Source organism: Tursiops truncatus, chromosome 12 (assembly GCF_011762595.2).
Source record: "Tursiops truncatus isolate mTurTru1 chromosome 12, mTurTru1.mat.Y, whole genome shotgun sequence".
Classification (NCBI taxonomy): domain Eukaryota; kingdom Metazoa; phylum Chordata; class Mammalia; order Artiodactyla; family Delphinidae; genus Tursiops; species Tursiops truncatus.
In genome coordinates this window covers 67,261,342-67,287,621 of record NC_047045.1, presented here as the reverse complement: position 1 = coordinate 67,287,621, position 26,280 = coordinate 67,261,342, and the positions used below count along the sequence as shown (strand labels likewise).

At 35.5% G+C, this 26,280-nt stretch overlaps 1 protein-coding gene across 2 annotated transcripts in view; it reads right to left on the bottom strand.

The window, feature by feature from the left end:
• Positions 1-3,232: 3,232 nt before the first annotated feature.
• The window catches only part of VTA1 (vesicle trafficking 1), a 65,389-nt gene continuing 42,341 nt past the window's right edge, over positions 3,233-26,280 (bottom strand). The window contains exons 6-9 of one of the 2 annotated variants that reach the window (XM_033867784.2): positions 23,295-23,468; positions 11,169-11,249; positions 7,860-7,902; positions 3,233-4,324 (exon numbers count right to left, since the gene is read on the bottom strand). In XM_033867784.2, coding sequence (XP_033723675.1) covers positions 4,291-4,324; positions 7,860-7,902; positions 11,169-11,249; positions 23,295-23,468 — 332 coding nt within the window. In that variant the 3' untranslated portion in view covers positions 3,233-4,290. The remainder of the gene's footprint in view (positions 4,325-7,859; positions 7,903-11,168; positions 11,250-23,294; positions 23,469-26,280) is intronic. The other variant, XM_019951751.2, reaches the window with a different exon arrangement.

Below are 26,280 nucleotides of genomic sequence, written 5' to 3'. Positions count from 1 at the left end.
TTGCTATCAGGCCATGGCTCCAGTGTGTGTGATCATGCCCTGTATTCACTGCCTAGCACCCACAGTTAATTGGAACATATTGTCCATATAACAAAAAAATCTAGTTGCTACACGTCCCACTAATAAAAGGAATTGTCCAGTGACCTTGATAACACCTCATTCTCATAATAATTTAACTGATCCTTTACCTACATGGATGATAATATTATTGCCTGAAATAGGCAGCCTGAGCTTAGAAAATTTCAATATTAGTTGTGTAGCCTCAGGCAAATTTATTATCCTGTGGTTGTCTCATCTGTAAACGGGGACCAATGGTAGGACCCACCTCTCAGGATCGCTGGCAAGATTAAATGAATACATGTAAAATACTCAGAATAGTGCCTGACATTTAGTAAACACTCAAATGTTAGTTATTATATTTACTATTATTAAAGTATCACTTAGTTGAAATTAGTCCTACTTAAGTATACTCCATTAAATGAGCTTTTAGTCTCAGAATCCCATACGGACATCAAAGATTACAACGAACCAGGTGAGCATATTTCCATATGAGGGGTGCCTTAAAATTCTGTGATCTCTTGAAAATAGAACTTTTCTACTGGTGGAGGTTTATGTACTGTCCAAACTAGATGATCTGATCCAATTGCTTTGGAACATAAAATGAGTAAAGTTAAAAAAAAATGGGGATGGGTAGAGAAAGCCGTGCAGATCACCAAAAACATTCAACCCTGAGTCAGTTATTGTTGTTTTCAAGTTGAAGATAATTGTAACAATGCTATTAGGATTTAAGTTTCTTTAGAAAGGACAGTATACAACCATTTCTTAACCCATACACAGTGACGTCACATTTCTAGAAGTACAAGTTATATATAAATAAATTCTGTGAATACTAGGATGTTAATTTTCAAGACCTGTAACTGGGGTCTTTTTCATGGGTGTAATCTTGAAGCCTGCAAACTTCCTTGACCATAACCTTGGGAACCGTTCTTGGCTTCTAGGTCCAGTTCAGCAGTGATTTGGTGAGATGTCTGTGACAATCACTGTAGACAGAACTTATCTTTTCTTCTTCCTCCTCTGTCTGTATTGACAAAACAATATTATCAAATAGTTTTACTGGGATGCTCACCAGAACTTGGGAACACTGTACTTCAGCCTAAATGTCAGCAGAATTCTGCGACTTTCCCCACTGCAATTAATGACTACTTGCTCCTTCTAAGCGTTCAAGTTAAATTTGGGGAGTCAACCTTCACTCCTTCTATGCTCATACCTCAGACCCGGTTTATCAGAAATACTGTGGCTCTACAGAAACCCACTACACTGTATAACCTCCACTTCTACTCCTGATCTAAGCCATCATAACACTGCACCTTGAATTGTTGCAATACTCTTTAACTCCTCTCCTAGCTTCCACCCTTGCCCACCTTATGGTCTTGTCTCAACACAGTAGCCAATATGATCCTTTTAAAAGTTGTGGCTACTCTTTTGTTCAAAACCTTTGAGTGGCTCCCTATCTTGCTCAGAGGAAAAGCTTAGTGTTTTACAAAAAGCCTGTGTAATCCTGAGCTTCTCGCTCCTTCACCAGCGTTCCTCACTTATCCCCTCTTCCCTCCTCTGTCGACCTCCCTCTGCCACGAATACTCTTCCTCCCTTTCCCTTTTCACTCAACTGTCACCTCAGTGAGGCTTATTCCATCCTATTTAAACGTGCACAGGCCCACATACACCCAAGCATTTCCTATCCCATACTGTGGTTTTCTCCAGAGCATTTATCACTGTCTAATACAGAAGTTCCTGAAGTGTGATTCCCATCCCACGTGACACTGATGCTGGGCGTCCAGGCACACTTCAGGCGAATCTTCCTCCCAGACTCTCAATCTTTCCTATGGGAGTAGGGCTAAACCACTGACTTGAGGGACCACCAGATTACAAGAAGTGTTTTGTAAAGTGTTTCTTAAATCTCAGAAGGCTGGGCCCCACCCTTGGAATTTCTGATTGGGTAGGACTGGGGTAGGGTCTGAGATTTACATTTCTAACAATTACATGTTCAAAACCACTGGTTGAATAGAATATATGATATACTTTTTATTAAGTTTGTCCGTTTCCTTCCCATTAGAATAAAACTCTATGAGGCAGGGATTTCTTTTTCTTGTTTTCTGCTGTTTCCTCATGCAAAGGACAATACCAGGCACATAGTAGCTGCTCAATAAATACATGTTGACTGATCAAATGAAAACTATTTACCCTAGTGTTACATCAGAAAATTTCTAACTTTCTCCTGTCAGATTTTATAGCAGATGAAAGCTAAAAAATCTTTATAGTTCAATCCCTTCATGCAAGAAAGCATTTTAAAGTAATGGGCCACAAAACAACTGGGATTTCTGCTACATCACAGCTCACTTCTCAGTGGACTCCGTGGTTTCCACAGCATCTTCTCCCCTCCATGTGCTCTCCCAACTGGGAGCAACAGGTAGGGTGTGAAATGAGAGATGACAGTTTTCTTTCTAGTGGCCAGACATGTTAGGATTTGAATTAAAATTTGCTGAACTGTATTTTACATTTATCTTTTATGACATGAAATATCACCCTAGTCATTTTTCTACTTCAATAAACTTCTATAGAACTATATCAGAGTCCTGGAACTCCAGATGCAAATGTTGAACCCTGCAAATGTTTTAAGAATTCAGCTGTGAAAGATATGAAAATGTTTTTCAGGAGGTATGTTTTTGGGGGGCTTGTTTTTGCAATAATTTAGAACAGTTTATTCTGTCAATATTCATTCTATGGAACTCTATATAAATAACATTACACTTATGCAAAGAAAAATAGGAGGACATAAGAGATTATGAGATAATGATTCATTTTCTTTCAAACAGACTGTCAGAACAGGGGTCAGCAAACTTTTCCTTAAAGGGCCAAGTAGTACATATTTTAGACTTGCAGGCCATATAATTCTGCTATCATGGAAAGCAACCAAACACAAAACATAAATAAATGGCTATTATTTGGTTTCAATAAAACTTTATTTACACAAATGGCCAGCCCATGGACCATAGTTTGCTGACCCCTATGTTAAAAGATTCCCAATATTAGTGGAATGAATGAAATGGACCAGATAATTTAGGTAAATCTGCCAAATTTCTCTCTCTTTACATTCTTATAACTAAAAATAATGACTTTAGAAAAGTGACAATTTTAGCATGCAAAACAGACATTTGGCTCTGTGATAAACTGAATTAGTTAAAAGAATCCTTGTATTTATTTTTTAAACAGCACAAATGCAGGTGACATAGGAAGTCCATAATTCCCACATAACTTATAAACTTAACAACTGAGAGTCTATGTTTTTATAATCTTCTGCATCATTCATAACTATTCACTCTATGGAATCCATTCCATAGCAGCAGAGGAGAACCTTAACTCAAAGCACCAAGTTTCCAGGCATTATTACAAATGTCTTGTTTTCATTCTCTAACACATGCAGTCAAACTGCCTAGGAAGCAAATACCAATTCACCTTAAGCGTCAATGAATAAGGAAAAACAGTTGAGCAACCAACATTACTCTTACGTCTAAAACTGATTCTACCTCTTTACCTTGTTACATTTCCTTCCATGAACATTTTAACTTTTAATGTAGCTATATTTAATATGAATATAAATTGAAATTTGAACATAATCTCTTTCAGATTCAACAGTTTAGGATGTTCGTATCTGTTTCAGAAGTCCTGAGGAAAACAAAAACATTTCTAGAATATTCTGGCAATCTTTATTAAAAGTTAAATTTAGAATTTTATAGCAAAGTAATATGGTCTGTTTGTCCAAATTATAGATTAAAAAATTCCTTAATTTACGTAGATTAAGATACAAAGCTAATTCCCAATACATTTTATAGAAGTGTGTTCTCATTTTTTGAACAAGCAGGGTTCAAATGGGCATTTTTAGGACCTTGCTCACATCAGCCCTATACACCCAGAGACTACTGAATCCACTAAATGGACAATGAAAACTGGTTGAGGCTGCTGATGAATGCTTCAACAGGAATCTGATACACAGACACAGATTCCATTGTTATAGTCAATGGAACTGAAGTCTTCCTTAAAATATGCTCCTGATAGGCTGAAGATAGAGTAGTGGACTGTTAGTTCTTTAAGCCAAAAATGCATGGATGTTGTACAAAGGCTTCATTCTCTGCCTGTAGTCAGTAACTTGAGGGCCTTCTGTAGATTCTGCACTGCAGTGCTGACATCTTCATACTGCAAAGCACTGCCAGCATATTTGCAGTATTTCTGAGCTCTAGCAAAGTCCTCTGGTGTTAGTCGGATATCTCCTAAGAGAAATACAGAGTAATTAAGATATTTATAAAGAATATAGGAAGCGTTCTTTTAGGCTAGGTAAATGCTTATATTCAAGATTACAGAAAATGTTTAAGGTTATATTAAAAACTGAGGACTGTTTTCCCCAATCCCCAGTTGTATTTGAATAGTTTCTTTATGCTTTTAAATTTTTAAATTACTAATATAAACCATACAGATGTCAATACATAACAACTTATATGAGCAAGATTTTCCTACCAGAAGTCATAAACTGGAAGCCTTTATATTTTGGCAAATTAACTGCAAAAAAAATCATATTCTGTATAAAACAAGGAAAATTGCTTTGGTGTGTATGTTAGAATTGCTGAGACTCTCTTCATGGAACAATAAATACACACAGACTAAACCATTCAACCCTCATTTGAACTAGAATATAAATATAACTCAAAAAAAAATTAAATAACAAACTTTATGTTAAAAAATTACATAAGTCATCTAACTTTTTTTAAGCAAGAAAATAGTTTGCATTTTTGTGCTGTCCATACACAAAACTCTACGGTTTAACTAAGACATATCATTACACTACACAATTTTTAAACATGTAAACAACCCTTACCAATTATTTGCCCAAAATTTTTTCCAGCAAGTTTTCTAGTTACACTATGATTGATATGGATGAGCCCAACTAAATAATTTGGGTAAAAAAAACACACTGAAAACATTTCATTTAATCTAAGATTTGAATATACTTGAATATATATTTCTAAAGGTGAAATTAAAACTGACTTTGTGTCTTATCTTTGGAAATAAATACAATTTTCTTTAGAAATTTTTATGAGGACTCTAAGGAGAACTGGTCAGAAGGCTGGGGGCATACAATATAACGAAAAGATAATATATTTCGATTCTGTTTCTAAATGAACATATATTTTGATCCTGTTTATAAGCTTGTAGTTATAAATATAATTACTTTTTTTAGTTGCTTTTAATTTTGCCAGATAGTACAGCATTAAATGAAAACTTTGACATTCCCTAGGCAAGGACTTCAAAGTATTTAGCAATTCCAGATACTCTGATACTAAATTCTTATCCAAATTATTATTTTCTAAAAATTTTCAAAAAAGAATACTGAAACAATGTATCCTAAAGTTTCTAGCCCAGTGTAAGTGCTGAATAACTTCAACAAAGGAATATAAAAAAGCTGTCTGTACTTTAAATTCTTTCCCACATTTTAAAAGGAATAAAAGTTCACATAGAATTAAACATTGATTAAATTTCAGATTTTAAGATAATGCACTTATACATCTACATATAGTAACTAGCCCAGTGTGTTACACATACAAAGCCTTCAAATATTTGTTGAATTAATATTATTAAAGCTTATATTAAGAGTTGGTCCTTACTGTTGTGAATCAGAGATTACACATTCCAATTTTAACAGAACTTATTTTAATTTCCCTGAATTCTGGTCTTGCCTAAACGTAAGAAATACAAATGAATAAACTAGTAAAATGTAATTATATATTTAAAAAACAAAAAACAGTTTCTCCACAGTTCTATTTTTAGTATTGTAGTGACTTGGCATTTCTTACCCATTAAACCTAAAAAACAACTGTCCTGCAGTTCTTTTGACAATTTAGTCAGGCACACTTCTTATTTTTTTTACTGAAAGATTCATCAATGTTTTTTCAAAGTATATTGAGAGGCTCTAGTCACCTAGATGTGTACTATTATCTAGGTGAGTGAGACATATTATCTAGGTGAGTGAGACATCTATGAAAATTAAGTTTACCTTAATACTACTCATTTTGTGCTTTAATAGTCTATTCTTCTATCTCCAGGCAATGTTTAAATATGTAAGACATCTATCCAGAATTTACTGGACTTTCTGGAGGAAAGCCCTAATGCTCAGGACTAATTTTATTTTTTACAGCATCAGCTTTAACACTGTTTTGCTGACATATCACTTATTTATTAATAAGATAAAAATGTGTATAGTAGTAAGAACTCCGTTACTATTTTAGTTTTTATAAACTTATCTACTAGTGATAAAACTATTTAAAAACAAAAATATTGCATTTTTTTATGGTATAACAATTTCAATATTTATAAAATGAATATCTTAGAAAACTATAATTATAGATACATAATATATAGCTTACAGCATGTATGACAAATTATGTAACTATCTTATAAAATGTAATAACTAGATGATAAGAACCAACTTAGATTTAGATGCAAAATGTAATTTACAAATTTATATAGATGTTAAGATTTATTTTTACCAATTAAATATATAAATATTTATAAGTAAATATATATTTATGTAGAATATATAAAAATATTCTATATAAATATATAATATATATATAAATATATAAAGAACTTAAAAAGCCATGTCAAATAGTTACTTTTGCTATTTTGTAATATTTCAAGCTTTCTTTCCTTTAAAAATATTATCTATAAGTCATTAATAATAAAACACATGAATTAAAATTTTAAATTAAATAAAATTTGCTTCCTAGTTAGGATTCTTTTAAATTAGCATTTAAAAACTAAATAGAGAAAGTAAAAAAGACATAACAAAGGAAAACACATTTTAGGAAGAGAACAACTATTCAATTTCAGTTTCTCTGATTTTATATTCAAAATAGTAACTATTACTTAATGCACCTAAATGAAAGCTGTTTTTTTTCCTATCATTAAAATTTACCAGAAGCCATAATCAGAACCAGAGAGAGCACACTGTGGACCCAAAAGGTGTTTAAAGAATTAGAAAAAAGAAAGATCACATACAGCTAATCCAACTGTTAAAAAAAAAAAAGAATTACAGAAGTTGTCTAATTTAATATAATATCTCTTTTTTGAAATCTGTGCTTATAAGTTCCAGATGCCTTCACGAAGACTGTCTTTATCACAGAGCTGCTTCTCCCCTTCATAGGGCAGGACAAGAACCGGGCAGAGGAGAGGTAGAGCCATCAGTTAAGTTCTCTATTCCGGGGGAAAGAGCCTGGGTCAGCACTGGATCAAAAGTAACATTATTTGGTATAAAGAGAAATCCCTGCATGCTCAGTTGCTAGAAGCATCTATTTCCAAGGTTGATTTATCTAACCTTGGCAGAAGATGGAATACTTAATTGTAAATATTTCCGAAATGGGTCTTTAGAGATTTTTTCCTACTTAACTAGAAATGCATGTGAAGGACCTTGGATAATCTGATCCTAGTGTACTCAATTATCCTCTGACTTGAATGGAAAGCATAGGCAAAAATCTTATGGGAATCATCTGATTCCCTGAAGTAAATCTTGGAGGTAAATATAAAGTACAGTATTGATCCCTTAAATCCAGGCATCGCCAGGACACATCACTTAATAATGGCAACAGCAATGATTAGAGGCAGAATATTATTATGTCACGAACCATACTAAATATTTTTCATATATTCTATTTAATTTTTAAAAAACCTTTAAGAAGTAAGTTGTTATTCGCACTCTAATACTATCAGGTATATACAAGTTAAAAAAGTAAATACTGAACTTCAAATACCTACCTTCCCAATTCCATTCTCCTCTTCAGAGTGAGCCACAAATTCACTATAAAAGTATTTAACCTTTTTTAATATGTGCACAGTATTCCATAGGACAGATGAGCCATAATTTCTCATTAATAGACATTTAAAATTGTTTTCTACTAATACAAGTGATGCTGAAATAAAATACCCTTGTAAATACATTTTGTGCTCATGTCTAAATATTTCTCTAAGATAGATTCCCAAAAGTGGAATAGCTGAGTCAAAAAAAATTTGCAATTCTGACAGTGACAGAATGCTACTGAAGAAGGCTTCACCAATTTATATTTCCACCAACAGCATACAAATCATTCCCTATGTTTATTTCTCTGTTTTTTTTCCCTACTAAGTTTTATTTATTTATTTGCAGGAGCTCTTTATATATGCTCTGAACAGTAATTCTTTATTTTTTTAAGTATTGATTTCCTCCTGGTCTATTAGTTGCATTTTAACAATATAATGGGGAGAAGAAATCTTTTGCTGTATGCAATTTATTACTTTTCATTAGTCTAACCTGTTAAGATACAACCAAATGAGATACAGGAATTGGGGGATAGTATCTAATATATATTTTTTCTAACATCAGTTTTGATGTTTTGTTTTTCTTGCCACACTGTTCCAAATGCCACTTTTGTCATTATTTTAATTCCCATACTGTGTGGCCTGATTTCTGGATTCTTTATTCTGTTTCACTGTTCTGTCTAGTCTGCTTCTGATATTTTCACATCATATTTTAGGGAGAGCTTTTACAGGTACATGGGACTGTAGAGAGGAATCTGGAAAACAAGTTTAACAGAGGAATATAGTATTTACTGGGCAGGTTATCTGTCTACTAATAGACATTTTCCACTATGTTCTTGGGTAATTTGCTAGTTTATTATAGTTTCTTTACTCTTCTTACCTTAGCACTGTGTTCCCCCATGAAACATACACAGACTCTTTTTTTTTTGCGGTACGTGGGCCTCTCACTGCTGTGGCCTCTCCCGTTGCGGAGCTCAGGCTCCGGATGTGCAGGCTCAGTGGCCATGGCTCACGGGCCTAGCCGCTCTGTGGCATGTAGGATCTTCCCGGACCGGGGCACAAACCCGTATCCCCTGCATCAGCAGGCGGACTCTCAACCACTGTGCCACCAGGGAAGCCCCATATACATACTCTTAAACTAGGCCTTTCAGGATTCAAAGGCCATTGCAGCTCTTGATTTTAGGTTTTATAACTTATCTTCTTTTAATAAAACCAGGAAAAGTAGAATAAACTTAACATAACTCATACACTTAAATAAGTCATCTACCTTGCCCCTGCCCACTTCACTTTTGAATTATTTCTATTTTTTGTTTTCTCTAGGTTACTTCCCTAACCCCAGTTGATAAGCTTATACCATTTCTTGATTTATCAGTCTTTAGGCTTTATCTACTGACACTCTGCTATGAAAGGTAAAGAATTTATCTCACTATCCTCCTCTCCTGCCCTGTCTCCTTCTAAACTTATTAGTGCTTTTAAATTTCTTAGTTGCTTACTTTTGTCTTCTACTTCTCATTCCATCAACTCTAGAAAAAAATCACAACATTTCACTTCTGGACACTCATCCTAATAACAGCTTTCTTTTATTCCACCTTTCAACTTCCAGAAATATCTCTCTACCTTCACTTGTCAGTGTTGATTTATATTCTGCCCTGAATAAAGTATTCTGTTTGTGATAAGCCTATGCCATTGCAAGGAGAATGTTCTTTGTGTCCAAGTCAAACAAAATCCCTTTTCTTATATTTCATAATTCTATTATTGCTCAAAATCATGGCATATTTCAGTTTGCTTCTTACTTGAAACTACTTGTACGATTTAAAATGTTTTCTTGGATCTTTTCGTTCTTCTTGGGAAAGGAATTCTACAGCTTCTTATCCATTTCTTTCCCAGTCTACAGCTTCTTATTCTATGTATTGCACAGAATCCACTTGATTTTTCTTAAAGGAGGGGAGCTCTGATTTTCTGTTCTAATTTTAGAGCAATTGCTTTTCAAGCCTATGGAAAAGCTGTCAATGGACTTTTTCTTTAGGTGACCTAAGATTAATTTCACCAATTCTTATATCTCGTATTTCTTTTCTTGGTTATCATTCTTTTCTTGATGGAGTAACTTCTTCTGATAACTTCCTTAGAAATGGTGTATGGTAGGCAAAACTTCAGAATCCTTACATATTTAATAATATTTATTTTGCCTTCATACATGACAGTTTGGTTGGGTAAAGAATTCCAGGGTTCTAGTTCTAGATGGTAGACTAAGCATACATAATTGACTATTTTTCCTTCTGAAACTATATTAAAATGATAAGGTAAAACAAAACGAAATAAAATTCTAAAACTGAAGGAAAAGCAGAGAAGAGAAAAGAGTGTAAAAACTGGAAAGGATAATTGACAAGATATTTAAAGAAACTTCTAGAAAAGTAGAAATTAAGTGAAGGTATGCTGTTAGATAAAACAGTGTCCAAAAAAATCCCAACTCAGAACATGTAATATAGGAGGCAACTGGGGAGCCTATCCAGAGAAACTTCAGAGAGGGTCTAGCTGTATGAGGAGTGGGACTGGGGGGATCTTTACTGAGTCAGTCTAAAACAATTATCTGCACTAGTTTCACATCCTTCCCCCCTCTATCAACCTCTGCATACCTGTACACCCTCAGCCTTAATGGCTTTCCATCTCTCACATGAGACCCTAGACAAAAAAGAGAGAATGTCTCTCTAAAATTGTGGAATTAACTTCCTGGACAGAGCTAGGATGGACAAGGTATGTGTGGTACACCCTTTGCCATCCCTCTCCAAGAAAAGATCTCATCCATGGCTGAGATGCAGGAGGAAGCTGAATGGCCTGTTCCCACTCACAGGGGAGAACAGAAAAATCAAGTGAGAAACAGACCTGCAGACATAGTATCGGGGGAAATTCAATAACATCTACTGAAAATAATCAATCAACATCTTCATTCTAAATATAAAAGGACTAATCTCAGCAGACACATGAAGAAAACTCTGAATAAGAATGACCAAATTAAACAAACAGAACAAACAAGTGGGGGAAAAAAAAAAAGTTGAAAAGATTTAAAAAGAAAGAGAGAATGCCTTTGGATTTAGGTATTTTTGATAATAAGAAACAATCTTGGTTTACTGGAGAATCTAGTGAATAAAGGCATTCAAAGAAATGTGTTTCAAATTACCTAGACATTCAAATACACTGCACTCCTAAGATAAAAGTACAAAACAACGCCCCCAAACAGCAGAAACACTATATCTCATAAAACAGCTGACTTACCCTGGGAAACTGTATTGAAAAGTGCAGGATCAATGGCCGGAATAGTCTGTGGAGTAGGCTGGATAGTGTTACTTGCTACACCTGCAAATCAGAAAACCATAAATGGGTATAAAAGTGTTACACCTCTCAATTACATTCTAGGAAAGTGCTCAAAGGATCATGGAGGAATTTCATTACTTCACTTAATTACTTTCTTGAAACCTTAATGAACTGAAATTTGATATACTTATTTGACGGTGGAGGCTGCTATAGGAAATATGCAGAAAAATACATTTTGAGTGTTTACACACATGTATTGGCCACACATTTCTTATCATGTATTTTGCATTTTCTATCATGTCTAATACTTCAAGTTGCTTCTCAAGTAAAGCTTACCTAATATCTGTAGAAGTAACAGACTCCCTTCCTACCTTTTAATTTCTTAAATAAATAATTAATTTTGGGGATAAGGTGGGCTATAATTATGATTTAGTTTAACTTATGGGATGAGTCCCATTTCATCACTATGAATGAAATTATAAATTATATATTCCAGTTTTCTAGTTTATGTTTTTAAGATAATATTTTTATATATCCAATAAGCAATTAGTTTTGACTTCCTATTAGAACCTGTCATGACTGTCATATTTAGTGGATAACTAGCATTCTTGACTAATACTAAGTAATATACTAGAGTTGAAGATTATTAATCATCTAAAAAATTAACATAAATTGTTGAAACTTCCCAAAAGAGACTTAGGTGATTCAATTAACAAGAAAGCAAATGAACAGGAAAAGTTGATTGCTCTTGATTAATGGACTGCCCTAAGCTAAGAGGATTCTTCTGCCCTAAGCTAAGAGGTTAAATCTGAATAGGCAATCTGTAGTAACGGTAAAGTAGGATAGACACTAGGACAAGAAGGCGGGAACAGAAGAGAGGGAGAAAACAAATTGTGAAGTTTTCAGGGTCACGGATACATAGCCAATGAGAGTTCTAGAGCTATGGTTTCACAAAGGTTGACTGAAGTTCTGAAATATATTCTGCAGCTATGAAGTCTTGAGTGTGAAGAATCTTCTCAATCCCTATCCAAAGGAAAAAAAATGGTTTAAATATATACTATTTTATCTCATTTAATTTTGTCTTAGGACAAACTAGTTTCACTTTACAGGCTTGGTGCTATTAAGTCATGAAAGTCTTACTTTTTAAACTAAAAATTGAACTAACAAAAATTTTAACAGTACAAAGGGGTATGGATGAAAAGTCAAGTACAAATTTTAAATAGTACAAAAAAAAAAAAGAGAGGCAGAGGAAAAAAAAACGGTGAAAAGCCTGCCTCTCATTCCTATTCCAGGTCACTTGAGGGCTATCACTAGTTTTAGAATACCCTTCTATGCACATACAAACATGTGTGTGTCCAGGCGTGTGTGTGTGTACAAGGAAATAAATGTACTTTGCTAAGAAATTTGTGTTCTAGCCTAAATCAAAACCCTCCGGACAAACTCCTTTCTCTATGGAGAATGCATTATTTGGTATGTATGTTTTGCCAGTGGTAATATGTCTGCATACTGTACTATTCTGTGCATTTTTCACTTAATATGCCTTAGCAATAATTCCAGATTAAATATATTTAAATCCACTTTTTTTTTTTTAAGATTTTTTTTTGTGTGTGGACCATTTTAAAATCTTTATTGAATTTGTTAAAACACTGCTTCTGTTTCATGTTTTGGCTTTTTGGCCATGAGGCATGTGGGATCTTAGCTCCCCAACCAGGGATTGAACCTGCACCCCCTGCACTACAAGGCAAAGTCTTAACCCATGGACCGCCAGGGAAGTCCCTAATCCTCCTTGTTCTTTTTAATGGCTACATAGTGTTCCATTCCATGCATGAACCACAATTTATAATGCTATCCATTACTGACGAACATTTACGTTGTTTCCAAACTTTTGTTGCTAAAGCTAATACTACATGAATATTTTTATACACTGTATACATATATATGCATGAATATATTTACAGGAAAAAAATTACAGAAGTATAACTGCAAAGTCAGGAGACATACAAATTTAAACTGACCAATTCAATGTCTATCTTTTGCTTGATTTTGATAAATACTAACAAACTATATTAAACTGTAAACATATGACATAATTCTCCCCATAAAACTTGAACTTTCAAAGGCACATAATTTACATAACATATATATTTTAAAGTTAGAATGCAAGATTTGAGAGGGCTCTTGAGACTACCTGGTGAAGTCCAGTGATTTGAAGCAGCTGAGCATAAAAACACAGGTAGGTGACTATATATATTCTTCACACAGATCTTTAGAAAAGAGGATAAGTTGACAACCATCTCACAATCTGGATATCAGTGCCATTCCTTACTAAGTAATTTGTGCTTCTGCCTAAATTAAAATTCTCCTAACAAACCCTTTTCTCTATGGAGAAGACATACTTTCTTTGGTCAGCCTCCTGCATTAATTTTTAAATGCTTATTTGTACATCTCCAGATGATTAATTAAGTAGGTAATATTATTTAACAAGAACAAAACAGAATTTACAGAGAAATAATTTACTTACGTAGTAAAATTTTACTTGAGCGATATTAAAAGAAAAACACAGGTAATCTGCATTTTATTAAGAACTTTGGTCACAGTCATTCAACCAAGACTTGAACAGACAGCACAGGCTGCTCAACACGCCTCATGCAGCAGTCAGAAGATGCTGCTTCTCATTTGTTTCCACGCCCAGGGACCAAGGCCTGTGTTCTTGGCAGCCATCATGACATGTTCCCACTGGGGCCTAGCATACAGGTTCAACTAAGTGCATAAATATCTGTTAAATCAGTAAAGATGGTTTTTAGTTTATGTTATTTATTTTTTGAAATGCCCAAATCTAGTTAATTTTCCTTCTTTCTTGATTTGGAAAGATTTCAACTGTCAATTATTGAATGGATTGCAGCCCCCTGGACTACAGTATGTTGGAATGATGTCACCATAAAAACATTCCTGGGGGAAAGCAGAACTGTGTTAGAAATTTCTTTCTTTCTATTACTTAACAAAAAGCAATGTTAACAAGTAACTTCTGGTTAATTTTTTAGCGGATGGTTGTTACACAGGCTATTTGATGAGATTAATATATATTCAAGAATTAAATGCTATATGATTTCTAATTAAGTACTAAATTGTTCTCCTGACTATGTGGTGTGGGGATTCTGAAAAGGGAGAAATGGGTGTTAGTTAGAAAACTCTAGAAGATGTTGTAAAAAGTATTAATTAAACAGAACCCTGAAGGTCAGTAGCATTTGAAGAGCCAGAGAAAGAGAAAGACATGCTAACTATGAGGAACACTGTAAGCAAATGTAAGAAGATTGGGTTAAATAAACCTCAGAATAGTCATGGAAAATAGCACTGATAGAAATGGTTAGGCCAGAATATTAACCACTTTGAAAGCTGTACAGCAGAATTCAAATGCAGTACTTCTGTCACTTAAAAGAACAACAATAAAAGAGCTAAGCTTTGGATTTACTTATGAGGTGAGCTGCATTTATAATTAAAAGGCTAGCATTTATTCTAAAATAACTCTTTTAATCTATTTAGATTTATCACTGACATCTTCAATATTTACAGACTGTGAAAAGCATGTTTCAAGAGAAAGAAAAAACCATAGGCTGTATTGCCTCTATCTGATATTACACAGTGGTAAAAGCACAAAGAGGTAAACACTTGGCTGTTCAAACAATCTCTATCCCGGCCCTCCTTGCACCCTCTGCTTTTCTGTGGAAGAACTAAAAACTGTATATTAGTACATACTATTCTTTTCAGCTATCTTAAGGATTTCCCTTTGATAAAAGTGCATCCTGGACCTTTATAGGAGAGAAAGTAAATCATTCTTAAAGTGAGTAAAAGGGGAAACATCTGCTATATTTATAAACTAAAAATGTTATTTCACTTTCTATTAGGCAACTATGAACTTTTTTTTTTTTTTTACTGTTTTAAATATAATAGAAAAAAAAATCTGCCAGCAAAGAGGAGATTCCCATATCTCAAGCCAACCTTAAGAGGAAAAATATTATGAGAAATGTAGGTTTTGATTTGATAGAACTTTAGTTCCTTGGAAGGGAAACAGAAGGGAGGTGCCAAAAACATGAAATCCAAAAGACTTGGATTCAAATTCTAGTACTGTTACTTATTAGGTATGTTTCTATGTGTATTTTTTTTGGATAACTGCTTAATTTCTTTAGTTTGTAAAGTAGGGATAGCAATATCTAATATAGCTCTGTTAGAATAAGTTTATGAAATAGCTATGATAATTATTTAAATGCTAAGTCTGTAAGAATGTACACCTGATGCCCTAAAGCAGTTCCAAGGTTTTTAGTTTTATGTCTCACTCTGAAGAACATAAGAGAGTGAAAAAAAAAAAATAAGGCTCATGCCAGATTTAAATGGATCAAAATGAACTGTTCATGCCAGAAAACTTCCTAACAGAAATAGAAGACTACCTCCTGATATCTATCTTTATGTGTGGATATTCTGAGCAGGAGTCTATTAGCTTGAACATATGAAACTACTAATATTTTATCACTTTTGTTGTACAAAAAGACACTTTGTTTGGTTCAACCTATTATAACCCTCCTACTACAAGCATATTTTCCCTCTCATATATACACACAGTATGCCTACATATAAAATATATGTATATGGGCCTATACCACAACTCTGCCCTAAGATACACTGCCTGAGCAATACCCCTTAGGCAATCTTTTTGTAAGGTCAATGTCCTACCCCAACAGTGACACTTTTCTTGATTCACAAAATGATTTTAAGTGTTCATTAACTTCCTATTAAATACCCTTTCTTTGGCACAGAAATAGGAAGGAACATTAAAAAAAAGGAAGCACAACTAAGGCACGTACCAGGCACCTGTGGAGGACCACGGACACCTAAGGGGACGGCAGGAACCCCCAGCGACCGGGTAGGACGTGGGGCGTGGGGGGGTAGTGAAGGGGGAGGAGAAGTGGAGGTGGGAGGGACTGGTGCCCCTGTGGGGGGGGGCTGGGGGAGGGGAAGGGATCCCACGCCAGAAGGGGGAAACTGGGGAACCACTGGGAGGGCAGAGGATCAAAAGGGAGCGTGGCCAGGTTTCTCCTGCCCACTTGGGCCCCCAGGAACCTGCTGAGATCCTGGGCCTGATCCTCTGCCCACCACAGCCCCCTCCAGCCATGCGGGTCCTGACAGAGCGGGAGGGAGGGAAGGGGGAGCAAAAGTAAAGGCTGGACCTCTGGAACCAGTGCCCCTGAGGGGTGGCTGGGGAAAGGGAGGAATTCCTAAACCCAGTGACCCACACACGGTTAGGGGTCCCGTGGGGATGGGGGAGACCCTGGGGAGGAACGGCGGGGGGGGGTACTCAGAGGAACAGAAGGGAATGGGGCCAGAGCTTTCCCTGTCCACTTAGCTACGGGGGAGCCTGCTGGGCTCTTGGGCCTAATCCTCTGCCCTCGGAGCCAACCTCCTGCCGTGCAGAGCCCAAGCCCCACTCCCACACGCTCACCCAGGCCCTACCTCCAAACTCCGGAACTCCACACTCCAGAGGCCCTCCTTTGTACATGCTGCCTCTCGCCTTCCCTTCAGGTCCTAAGCAGAGGCCCCGTCCCCAGGGCCTTTTCCAGCTGGGTCCTGAGCCTAGGCCCCGCCCCACGCTCAAACGTCACCCCCCCCACCCGCCTAGGCCCCGCCCTACCCTAAACCCCGCCCCTAAGTTCCACCCCCGCCTAAATTCTGCCCCATACAAAGGCTTTTTTTTCCCTCCTCTTTTAGATTGGGGTTCTGTTTTATCTTGTGGATTCACTGTTGTTGATTCATTTACATTTCTATTTTTCCTAATAAAGCTTTTATTTTTCTAAATTTATTTTATTCTTTATAGTTTGTTATTGTTCTCTCTCTTTGGCTTGTTCCCCTGACCTCCCTTTTTTTTCTTTCTTTTTTTTGCTGTGCCATGCAGCTTGCCAGATCTTCACTCCCAGGCTGGAGGTCAGGCCCCAGCTCCTGTGGTGGGGGCTCCAAGTCCAACCCACTGGACTAACAGAGAACCTCAGATCCCAAGAAATATTCATCAGAGTAAGACCTCCCAGAGGTCCTCCTCTGAACACCAAGACCCAGCTCTATCCAACTGCCTGCAAACTCCAGTGCTGGACACCTCAGGCCAAACAACCAGTAAGACAGGAATAAAGCCTCACCCATCAAAAAAAATTTTTTTAAATGGAAATGACAAAAAAATATGTTACAGATGAAGAAGCAAGGTAAAAACCTACAAGACCAAATAAATGAAGATGATTAGCCAACCTACCTGAAAAAGAATTCAGAGTAATCATAGTAAACATGACCCAAAATCTGGGAAACAGAATGGAGAAAATACAAGAAACATTTAACAAAGATCTAGAAGAACTAAAGAGCAAACAAACAGTGATGAACAACACAATAACTGAAACTGAAAATACTCTAGAACGAATGAACAGCAGAATAACTGAGGCAGAAGAACGGATACGTGAGCTGGAAGATAAAATGGTGGAAATAACTGCCAGGGAGCAGAGAAAAGAAAAAAGAATGAAGAGAATTGAGGACAGTCTCAGAGACCTCTGGGACAACACTGAACACACCAACATTCGAATTATAGGGGTCCCAGAAGAAGAAGAGAAAAAGAAATGGTCTGAGAAAATATTTGAAGAGATTATAGTTGAAAACTTCCCTAGCATGGGAAAGGAGATAGTCAGTCAAATCCAGGAAGCGCAGAGAGTGCCATATATGATAAACCCAAAGAGAAACATGCCAGACACATATTACTCAAACTATCAAAAATTAAATACAAATAAAAAATATTAAAAGCAGCAAGAGAAAAGCAACAAATAACATACAAGGGAATCCCCATAAAGTTAACAGCTGATCTTTCAGGAGAAATTCTGCAAGCCAGAAGGGAGTGGCAGGACATATTTAGAGTGAAGAAAGGGATAAACCTACAACCAAGATTACTCTACCCGGCAAGGATCTCATTCAGATTCGATGGAGAAATTAAAACCTTACAGCAAGCAAAAGCTAAGAGAATTCAGCACCACCAAACCAGCTTTACAACAAATGCTAAAGGAACTTCTCTAGGCAGGAAACACAAGAGAAGGAAAAGACCTATAATAACAAACCCCCCCAAATTAAGAAAATGGTAATAGGAACATACATATCGATAATTACCTTAAATTGAAATGGATTAAATGCTCCAACCAAAAGACACAGACTGGCTCAATGGATACAAAAACAAGACCTGTATATATGCTGTCTACAAGAGACCCATTTCAGACCTAGGGAACATACAGACAGAAAGTGAGGGCATGGAAAAAGATATTCCATGCAAATGGAAATCAAAAGAAAGCTGGAGTAGCAATTCTCATATCACACAAAATAGACTTTAAAATAAACACTATTACAAGAGACAAAGAAGGACAGTACATAACGATCAAGGGATCAATCCAAGAAGAAGATATAACAATGGTAAATATTTATGCATCCAACATAGGAGCACCTCAATACATAAGGCAAATGTTAACAGCCATAAAAGGGGAAATCGACAGGAACACAATAATAGTAGGAGACTTTAACACACCACTTTCACCAATGGACAGATCATCCAAAATGAAAATAAGGAAACACAAGCTTTAAATGACACATTAAACAAGATGGACTTAATTGATATTTATAGGACATTCCCATCCAAAAGCAACAGAATACACTTTCTTCTCAAGTGCTCATGCAACATTCTCCAGAATAGACCATATCTTGGGTCACAAATCAAGCCTTGGTAAATATAAGAAAATTGAAATCATATCAGGTATCTTTTCCGACCACAACCCCATAAGACTAGATAGCAATTACAGGAAAAAATCTGTAAAAAATACAAACACATGGAGGCTAAACAATACACTACTCAATAATGAAGAGATCACTGAAGAAATCAAAGAGGAAATGAAAAAATACCTAGAAATGAATGACAAAGAAAACACAACCACCCAAAACCTATGAGATGCAGCAAAAGCAGTTCTCAGAGAGAAGTCAACAGAAATACAATCCTACCTCAAAACAAGAAAAATCTCAAATAAACAACCTAACCTTACAACTAAAGCAATTAGAGAAAGAAGGACAAAAAACCCCCCAAAGTTAGCAGAAGGAAAGAAATCATAAAGATCAGATCAGAAATAAATAAAAAAGAAACGAAGAAAACAATAGCAAAGATCAATAAAACTAAAACGCTGGTTCTTTGAGAAGATAAACAAAATTGATAAACCATTAGCCAGACTAATCAAGAAAAAAAGCGAGAAGACTCAAATCAACAGAATTAGAAATGAAAAAGGAGAAGTAACAACTGACACTGCAGAAATACAGAGGATCATGAGAGATTACTACAAGCAATTATATGCCAATAAAATGGACAACCTGGAAGAAATAGACAAATTCTTAGAAAAGCACAACCTTCCAAGACTGAACCAGGAAGAGATAGAAAATATAAACAGACCAATCACAAGCACTGAAATTGAAACTGTGATGAAAAATCTTCCAACAAACAAAAGCCCAGGACCAGATGGCTTCACAGGCAAATTCTATCAAACATTTAGAGAAGGGCTAACACCTATGCTTTTCAAACTCTTCCAAAATACAGCAGAGAGATGAACGCTCCCAAACTCATTCTATGAGGCCACCATCACCCTGATACCAAAACCAGACAAAGATGTCACAAAAAAATTACAGACCAACATCACTGATGAACATAGATGCAAAAATGGAAATAAAAACAAAACTAAACAAATGGGACCTAATGAAATTTAAAAGCTTTTGTACAGCAAAGGAAACCATAAACAAGACAAAGACAACCCTCACAATGGGAGAAAATATTTGCAAACGAAGCAAATGACAAAGGATTAATCTCCAAAATATACACGCAGCTCATGCAGCTCAATATCAAAAAAACAATCAACCTGATCCAAAAATGGGCAGAAGACCTAAAGAGACATTTCTCCAAAGAAGATATACAGACTGCCAACAAACACATGAAAGAATGCTCAACATCACTATCATTAGAGAAATGCAAATCAAAACTACAATGAGGTATCACCTCACACCAGTCAGAATGGCCATCATCAAAAATTCTACAAACAATAAATGCTAAAGAGGTGTGGAGAAAAAGGAACCCTCTTGCACTGTTGGTGGGAATGTAAATTGATAAAGCCACTATGGAGAAGAGTATGGAGGTTCCTTAAAAAACTAAAAATAGAACTACCATACGACCCAGCAATCCCACTTCTGGGTACATACCCTGAGAAAACCATAATTCAAAATGAGTCATGTACCACAATGTTCACTGCAGCATTATTTACTATAGCCAGGACACGGAAGCAACCTAAGTGTCCATCGACAGATGAACGGATAAAGAAAACGTGGCACATACATACAATGGACTATTACTCAGCCATAAAAAGAAACGAAATTGAGTTATTTGTAGTGAGGTGGATGGACACTGAGTCTGTCATACAGAGTGAAGTGAGAAAGAGAAAAACAAATACTGTATGTTAATACATATATATGGAATCTAAGAAAAAAATAATGGTTCTGATGAACCTAGGGGCAGGAAAGTAATAAAGATGTGGACGTAGAGAACGAACCTGAGGACACAGGGAGGGGGAAGGGTAAGCTGGGACGAAGTGAGAGAGCAGCACTGACATATATAAACTACCAAATGTAAAACAGATAGCTAGTGGGAAGCAGCCGCATATCACAGGGAGATCAGCTCAGTGCTTTGTGACCACCTAGAGGGGTGGGATAGGGAGGGTGTGAGGGAGACGCAAGAGGGAGGGGATATGGGGATGTATGTATATATATATATATATATATATATATATATATATACATATAGCTGATTCATTTTGTTATAAAGCAGAAACTAACACAACACTGTAAAGCAATTATACTCCAATAAAGATGTCAAAAAAAAAAAAGATAACCAACAAGGACCTACTGTATAGCAAAGGAAACTCTACTCAGTATTCTGTAATAGGGGCTTCCCTGGTGGCACACTGGTTGAGAATCTGCCTGCAAATGCAGGGGACAAGGGTTCGAGTCCTGGTCTGGGAGGATCCCACATGCCACGGAGCAACTAGGCCCGTGAGCCACAACTACTGAGCCTGCGCATCTGGAGCCTGTGCTCCGCAACAAGAGAGGCTGTGATAGTGAGAGGCCCACGCACCGCAATGAAGAGTGGCCCCCACTTGCCGCAACTAGAGAAAGCCCTCACACAGAAACGAAGACCCAACACAACCCAAAATAAATAAATAAACTCCTACCCCCAACATCTTAAAAAAAAGAAAAATTCTGTAATAAAATATATGGGAAAAGAAAAAGGAAAAAAAAAAGGAAAAGGAAGCTAATTTGCTGAACACTGATTTTGTGTTAGGCATAGTAGTCAACTTTCATACTTCTTCCCCTTTAATAATTGAAACAACTATGAGAAGTATGATTAATTTCATTTTAAAAGAGAGAATAACCTCAGTCAGGAACTGAGTAACAGTTGAGTTTGTGGTTTAGCAAGGAGTAGAAACTAATTACTAATACTATGTGACTCCCAAGTGTATTTTATTCTCACTTCACCCTTCTGTAAAGATGCTTGTGTTGGAGGCTCTTGGTCAGTTTTTAAATTTACTACCAATAGTATAACTTGAGCAGTATTTATCAAAGGCAAATACATCTAAATATGTAGCTGGTTTTGCTTACTTCATTCTACCCTGGAAATACTGAATATTTCCAAAAGATAATAAAATATTTAAAAGAGTGTTCTATGAAATTTTACTTACAAAACTAATGGAAATTGGTCTATTAATTCTATCACATAGACCTTAAAGCAATGAAAAGTCAGGCAGGGTAAAATATACAGAATGATGATACTAAGGAGATCAGTGTTAAAATTATCATGTTCATCAATATGCTTACAAAAATGTTTGCATTATTTGTAGATGATATGAAGTTGAAAGCTGTAAAATAGGAGGAGAGAAACTAATCGTAATTGCTGCTACAAGGGTCAAAACAGAAAACTCTTAAATGTTGTTCAACTCATGCAAAATAACCTAAATGGTTTGGGTAAACTGAGGCTGAAAATTTGAAAGTCAATGAAGTAATGGTGAATAACCGCAATAGTAGAAATCAAGGCGCAAAGGCAACTTTTATTCCATTAATTAAATATTTTGAAATATATAGGTTACTACCATAGATTACCCTTATGCTGAGATAAAAGTTTAAAAACAATTTTTGGAAAAAAAATTAATTAAATATAAGTTTTATTTAAACTATGGTTTTAAATGCCCCTCTATTTGGAAGTAAGGGTTATACTCTGTCAACAATACAAGTAAATAAGAGTATCTGCAACTTTCAAAAGTTTATATTATAACATTGACTTATTCCTGGAGACTAGTTTTGTCAGATCTTTTTTCTATGAAAACACAGACATATAGTACTAATTTATTCATAGATAGCAGGCATCACTTCTGTGGTTTATTTTTAGACACGTTTGTAATATTAAAAAACCAAACCACCAAACCCCAACCCCCCTCCTTTCACTTGTCTGTGAATCCACGGCTATTGAGATTCTGTGCTCAAAGCTTGCTCCTTCATCAATAATACCCATGTTGAGGGAGGAGGCAGGGTCCTAAGGGAATAAGTCAAGAAAAATGAATCTTGCGATCACAGTGGGAACCTGACAGACACATCCTATAATAAGCCCCACTCACCTCAGTGCTATTCTTGAACAGTGAAGGGGAAAGAAAGGGAGGGGAAGAAAAAGAAAACAGCCACACACACAAAAAGCACAGGAACTTTACTTATTAATAAAACATAAGGTCAATAGTAATTAATTGCACATAAATATATTTTGTCATTTCTTAAAAAATTAAAATACAACTAATATTAAAACTTCAACGAAAAGGATGTAACTTTTTGGTGGGTTCAAGTGGAACTTAAAGATCTTATCATGCTTTAGGACCATCATTATGAGGCACAAATATGAGAAGCACAGTTGTTATTTATGAAAGGAGAGTTCAAATTCGTTAAGCTTCAATTTCCTACCTGTGCTATGAGGCACTTCTGCTGGGGTATTAGCTGGAGCGTGGGCACCGGGAGGAATCTGTATTCCAGCATAGCTGCTTGATGGCATGTTGCTTGGGTCATACGCTGAAGATGACGGCTGAGGTGGCTGACTGGGCAGAGAGGCTGTTCCAGCATCTTCATTTTCCTCAACATCTATTATATAACATACATGCAATGTTAAATGAGGTCCACACAGTCCCTGATTCATGGGGTTTTTGTACGATGGTGCAAAAGTGATAGGGACTCAGTAGAAACCATACTTTGAATTTTGATCTTTTCCCAGGCTAGCGATATGCAGTATAGTACTCTCTGTGATGCTGGGAAGCTGCAGCCACAGCTCCCAGTCAGCCACGCAACCACAAGGGTAAAAAACCGATACACTTACAACCATTTTATTTTTCACTTTCAGTACACTATTCAGTAAATTACATGAGATATTCAACACTTTATTATAAAATAGGCTTTGTATTAGATGACTCTGCCCAACTGTGGGCTACTGTAAGTGTTCTGAGCACTTCCAAGGTAGGCTGGGCTAAGCTATGATGTTCAGTAGGGTAGGTGTATTAAATGTATTTTCAAATTATATTTCCAGTTTATGATGGGTTATCAGGATATAACCCCATTGTAAGTTGAGGAAGATCTGTATTTTGAAATAGAAATGCCAAATATTCTTATTTTGCTATACGGACATGACAGACATTTGACTGTAATTCTATTTAATGCAATTGATAAGCAGCTTCTCTTAAAATAATTGTTTTAATTTTTTTCCTTTTCTTGAAACACTTAGTTGTGCCTGGCAGTATAATCAACATTTCTTTAAATTAATACTTTCCAACTCTGTAAAATCTTTGCATATATTATATTTTTCTTAAAAATAAATTTTCTTTAAACCCATTCTTTAAATTTATGAAAAATGGAGGACATTTTTGGCAAAACATGTCACATTTATGCTCTCCATAAGAACTCTACTTTCTGACAGTTGCCTTTTACTTAATATTTATTGTTTACTAGCTATTAAATGATTACCTGTGTGTTGTTCAACAAATTAATCAACAAAAACAAAGGAATAAAATTTCACATTGAGCTGTCTATGTAGAAAGGAGTAATAAGAGAGCCACTTTGTTGTTCCATATCCAAGTGGATATGGAAACTTAGAGTTTGAATGTTAACAGATATTCCTTCAGTTGAGCCTAAATTTTTTCTAGAACACTTTTTTGTACCAATCATATGGCTTCCTTAAGTATTTTCTGACAATATGGTGACATAGTACTGTTTTCAAAAATTAAGTATACTTCTTTTTTTCTTACTCTAAATTAACTAAGGTATAGTATCTATTATTTTTTACTAGCTTTACTAGAATTCAATTCCAGAATGACAGAAAATTAGACTTTTATTAAACATAATACCTTCTACACCTAGAATATCTTATAAAATTTAAAAACACAAGAGAATATAATGCTACACTGAGAAAAAGAAAAATCAGTTTTAAAGAAGAGTTTTTGCATACATATTCAGATTTAATAACATCCTCTTTTAGAGCCGTAAGCCATTTCTGAGCAGACACTGTTAGATGTTATGACATTAACACCTAATGACACCAGGGTATTTTTTAAATTAACAGGTTGAAAAGTATACAATGAAAATATACTCCTTTATATCTAAAAGGATTATTAGTATTCTATAGCTAACAATTTTCTACTATCCAGAAGCTCTATAAAAACTGAATGAAAATAATGAATAAAAATTACAAGCTCAATTTAAGCCAATTTTGGGAAAGCAAAATAAAAATTACATAGATTTAATAATCTATAGTATTATAGAGGGCTTAAAACAACCATTTCAGAACAAAAGAGATCAAGATAATAATCAACACTTTCAAGAGAAAAAGGTTAAAAAGTTTAAGATTAGAGAAAGTTACTGATGCTGAAAGAGTGCCTGAAAAACAAAATTGATCATTTATAGGTATTTCAGTGTATCTAGAATGATACCTCAGAAATACTACTGAAAAGTAAAATGATATGTTTAAAAAAACAAAGATTTTTTTCATGGTGTATTTTCATACATAAGCATATATAAGCAGTGAAGTATCTTTCAAATCAAATGAGAGTAATTATGAATATTACATGTATTTTTACATTTACTACACATATGTGTATGTACCTTATATGTAATAACAGAAGTGTCTCTGCTTCAGACTCCAATTTAATATGATTACTAAAGGTGAAAAAAGGTTGGTTCCACCTTTGGTTTTAATTCTTAAGCAACCCATTCCCCCTGGGTGATCCAGCATTTTACTTTGGCTTCACTTCTTCCTTTCAAACTGACAACTCCAAAATTCTACTTTCAGCCTTGACCTTTCTTCTGAAATCTTGGGTAGAATATCTAATCGCTATTGAACTTCTTCAAGTAGTAATCACATTAGCATCTCAATGCCTTCCCTTGACTTTTCCCACCAACCTGCTCATCTTGTATTAGCCATTTCTTTGAATGGAATCACCATGCCTCTGAGCACAAAAGCCCAAAACAGGAATCATTTTCTGTTTTCTCCCTCTTGTCTCATATTAAACTATTCCTTGATCCTATTGATTACACTTCCTTAACTATACTTCCTTCTCTTTATTCCCCCCTGGCCAATAACTTACCCAGATTTTCATTATTTATAATTTGGATTACTGCTCCTGGATTCACATTACAACCTGCAGAATTATCTTTCTCCAATTCACTTTCAAAAACATTTTTCTTCTTTTTTTTTTTCCTTTCTTTCAGTTCTTACAGTTGGCCAGTTCTCAATCCGCCTCCCTGCCTTTGAAGATGCTATTCTCTTCAGTTGTAGCATCCTTCCCTTTTTTCTTTACCTGACTTAATTAGTTCAATTTATCTTTTAAGACTCAGCTCAGGCGCCACTTCTTACCAACATGTACTATAACTACTTATTAACCTATAGCTCCCCATGAGAATGTAAGCT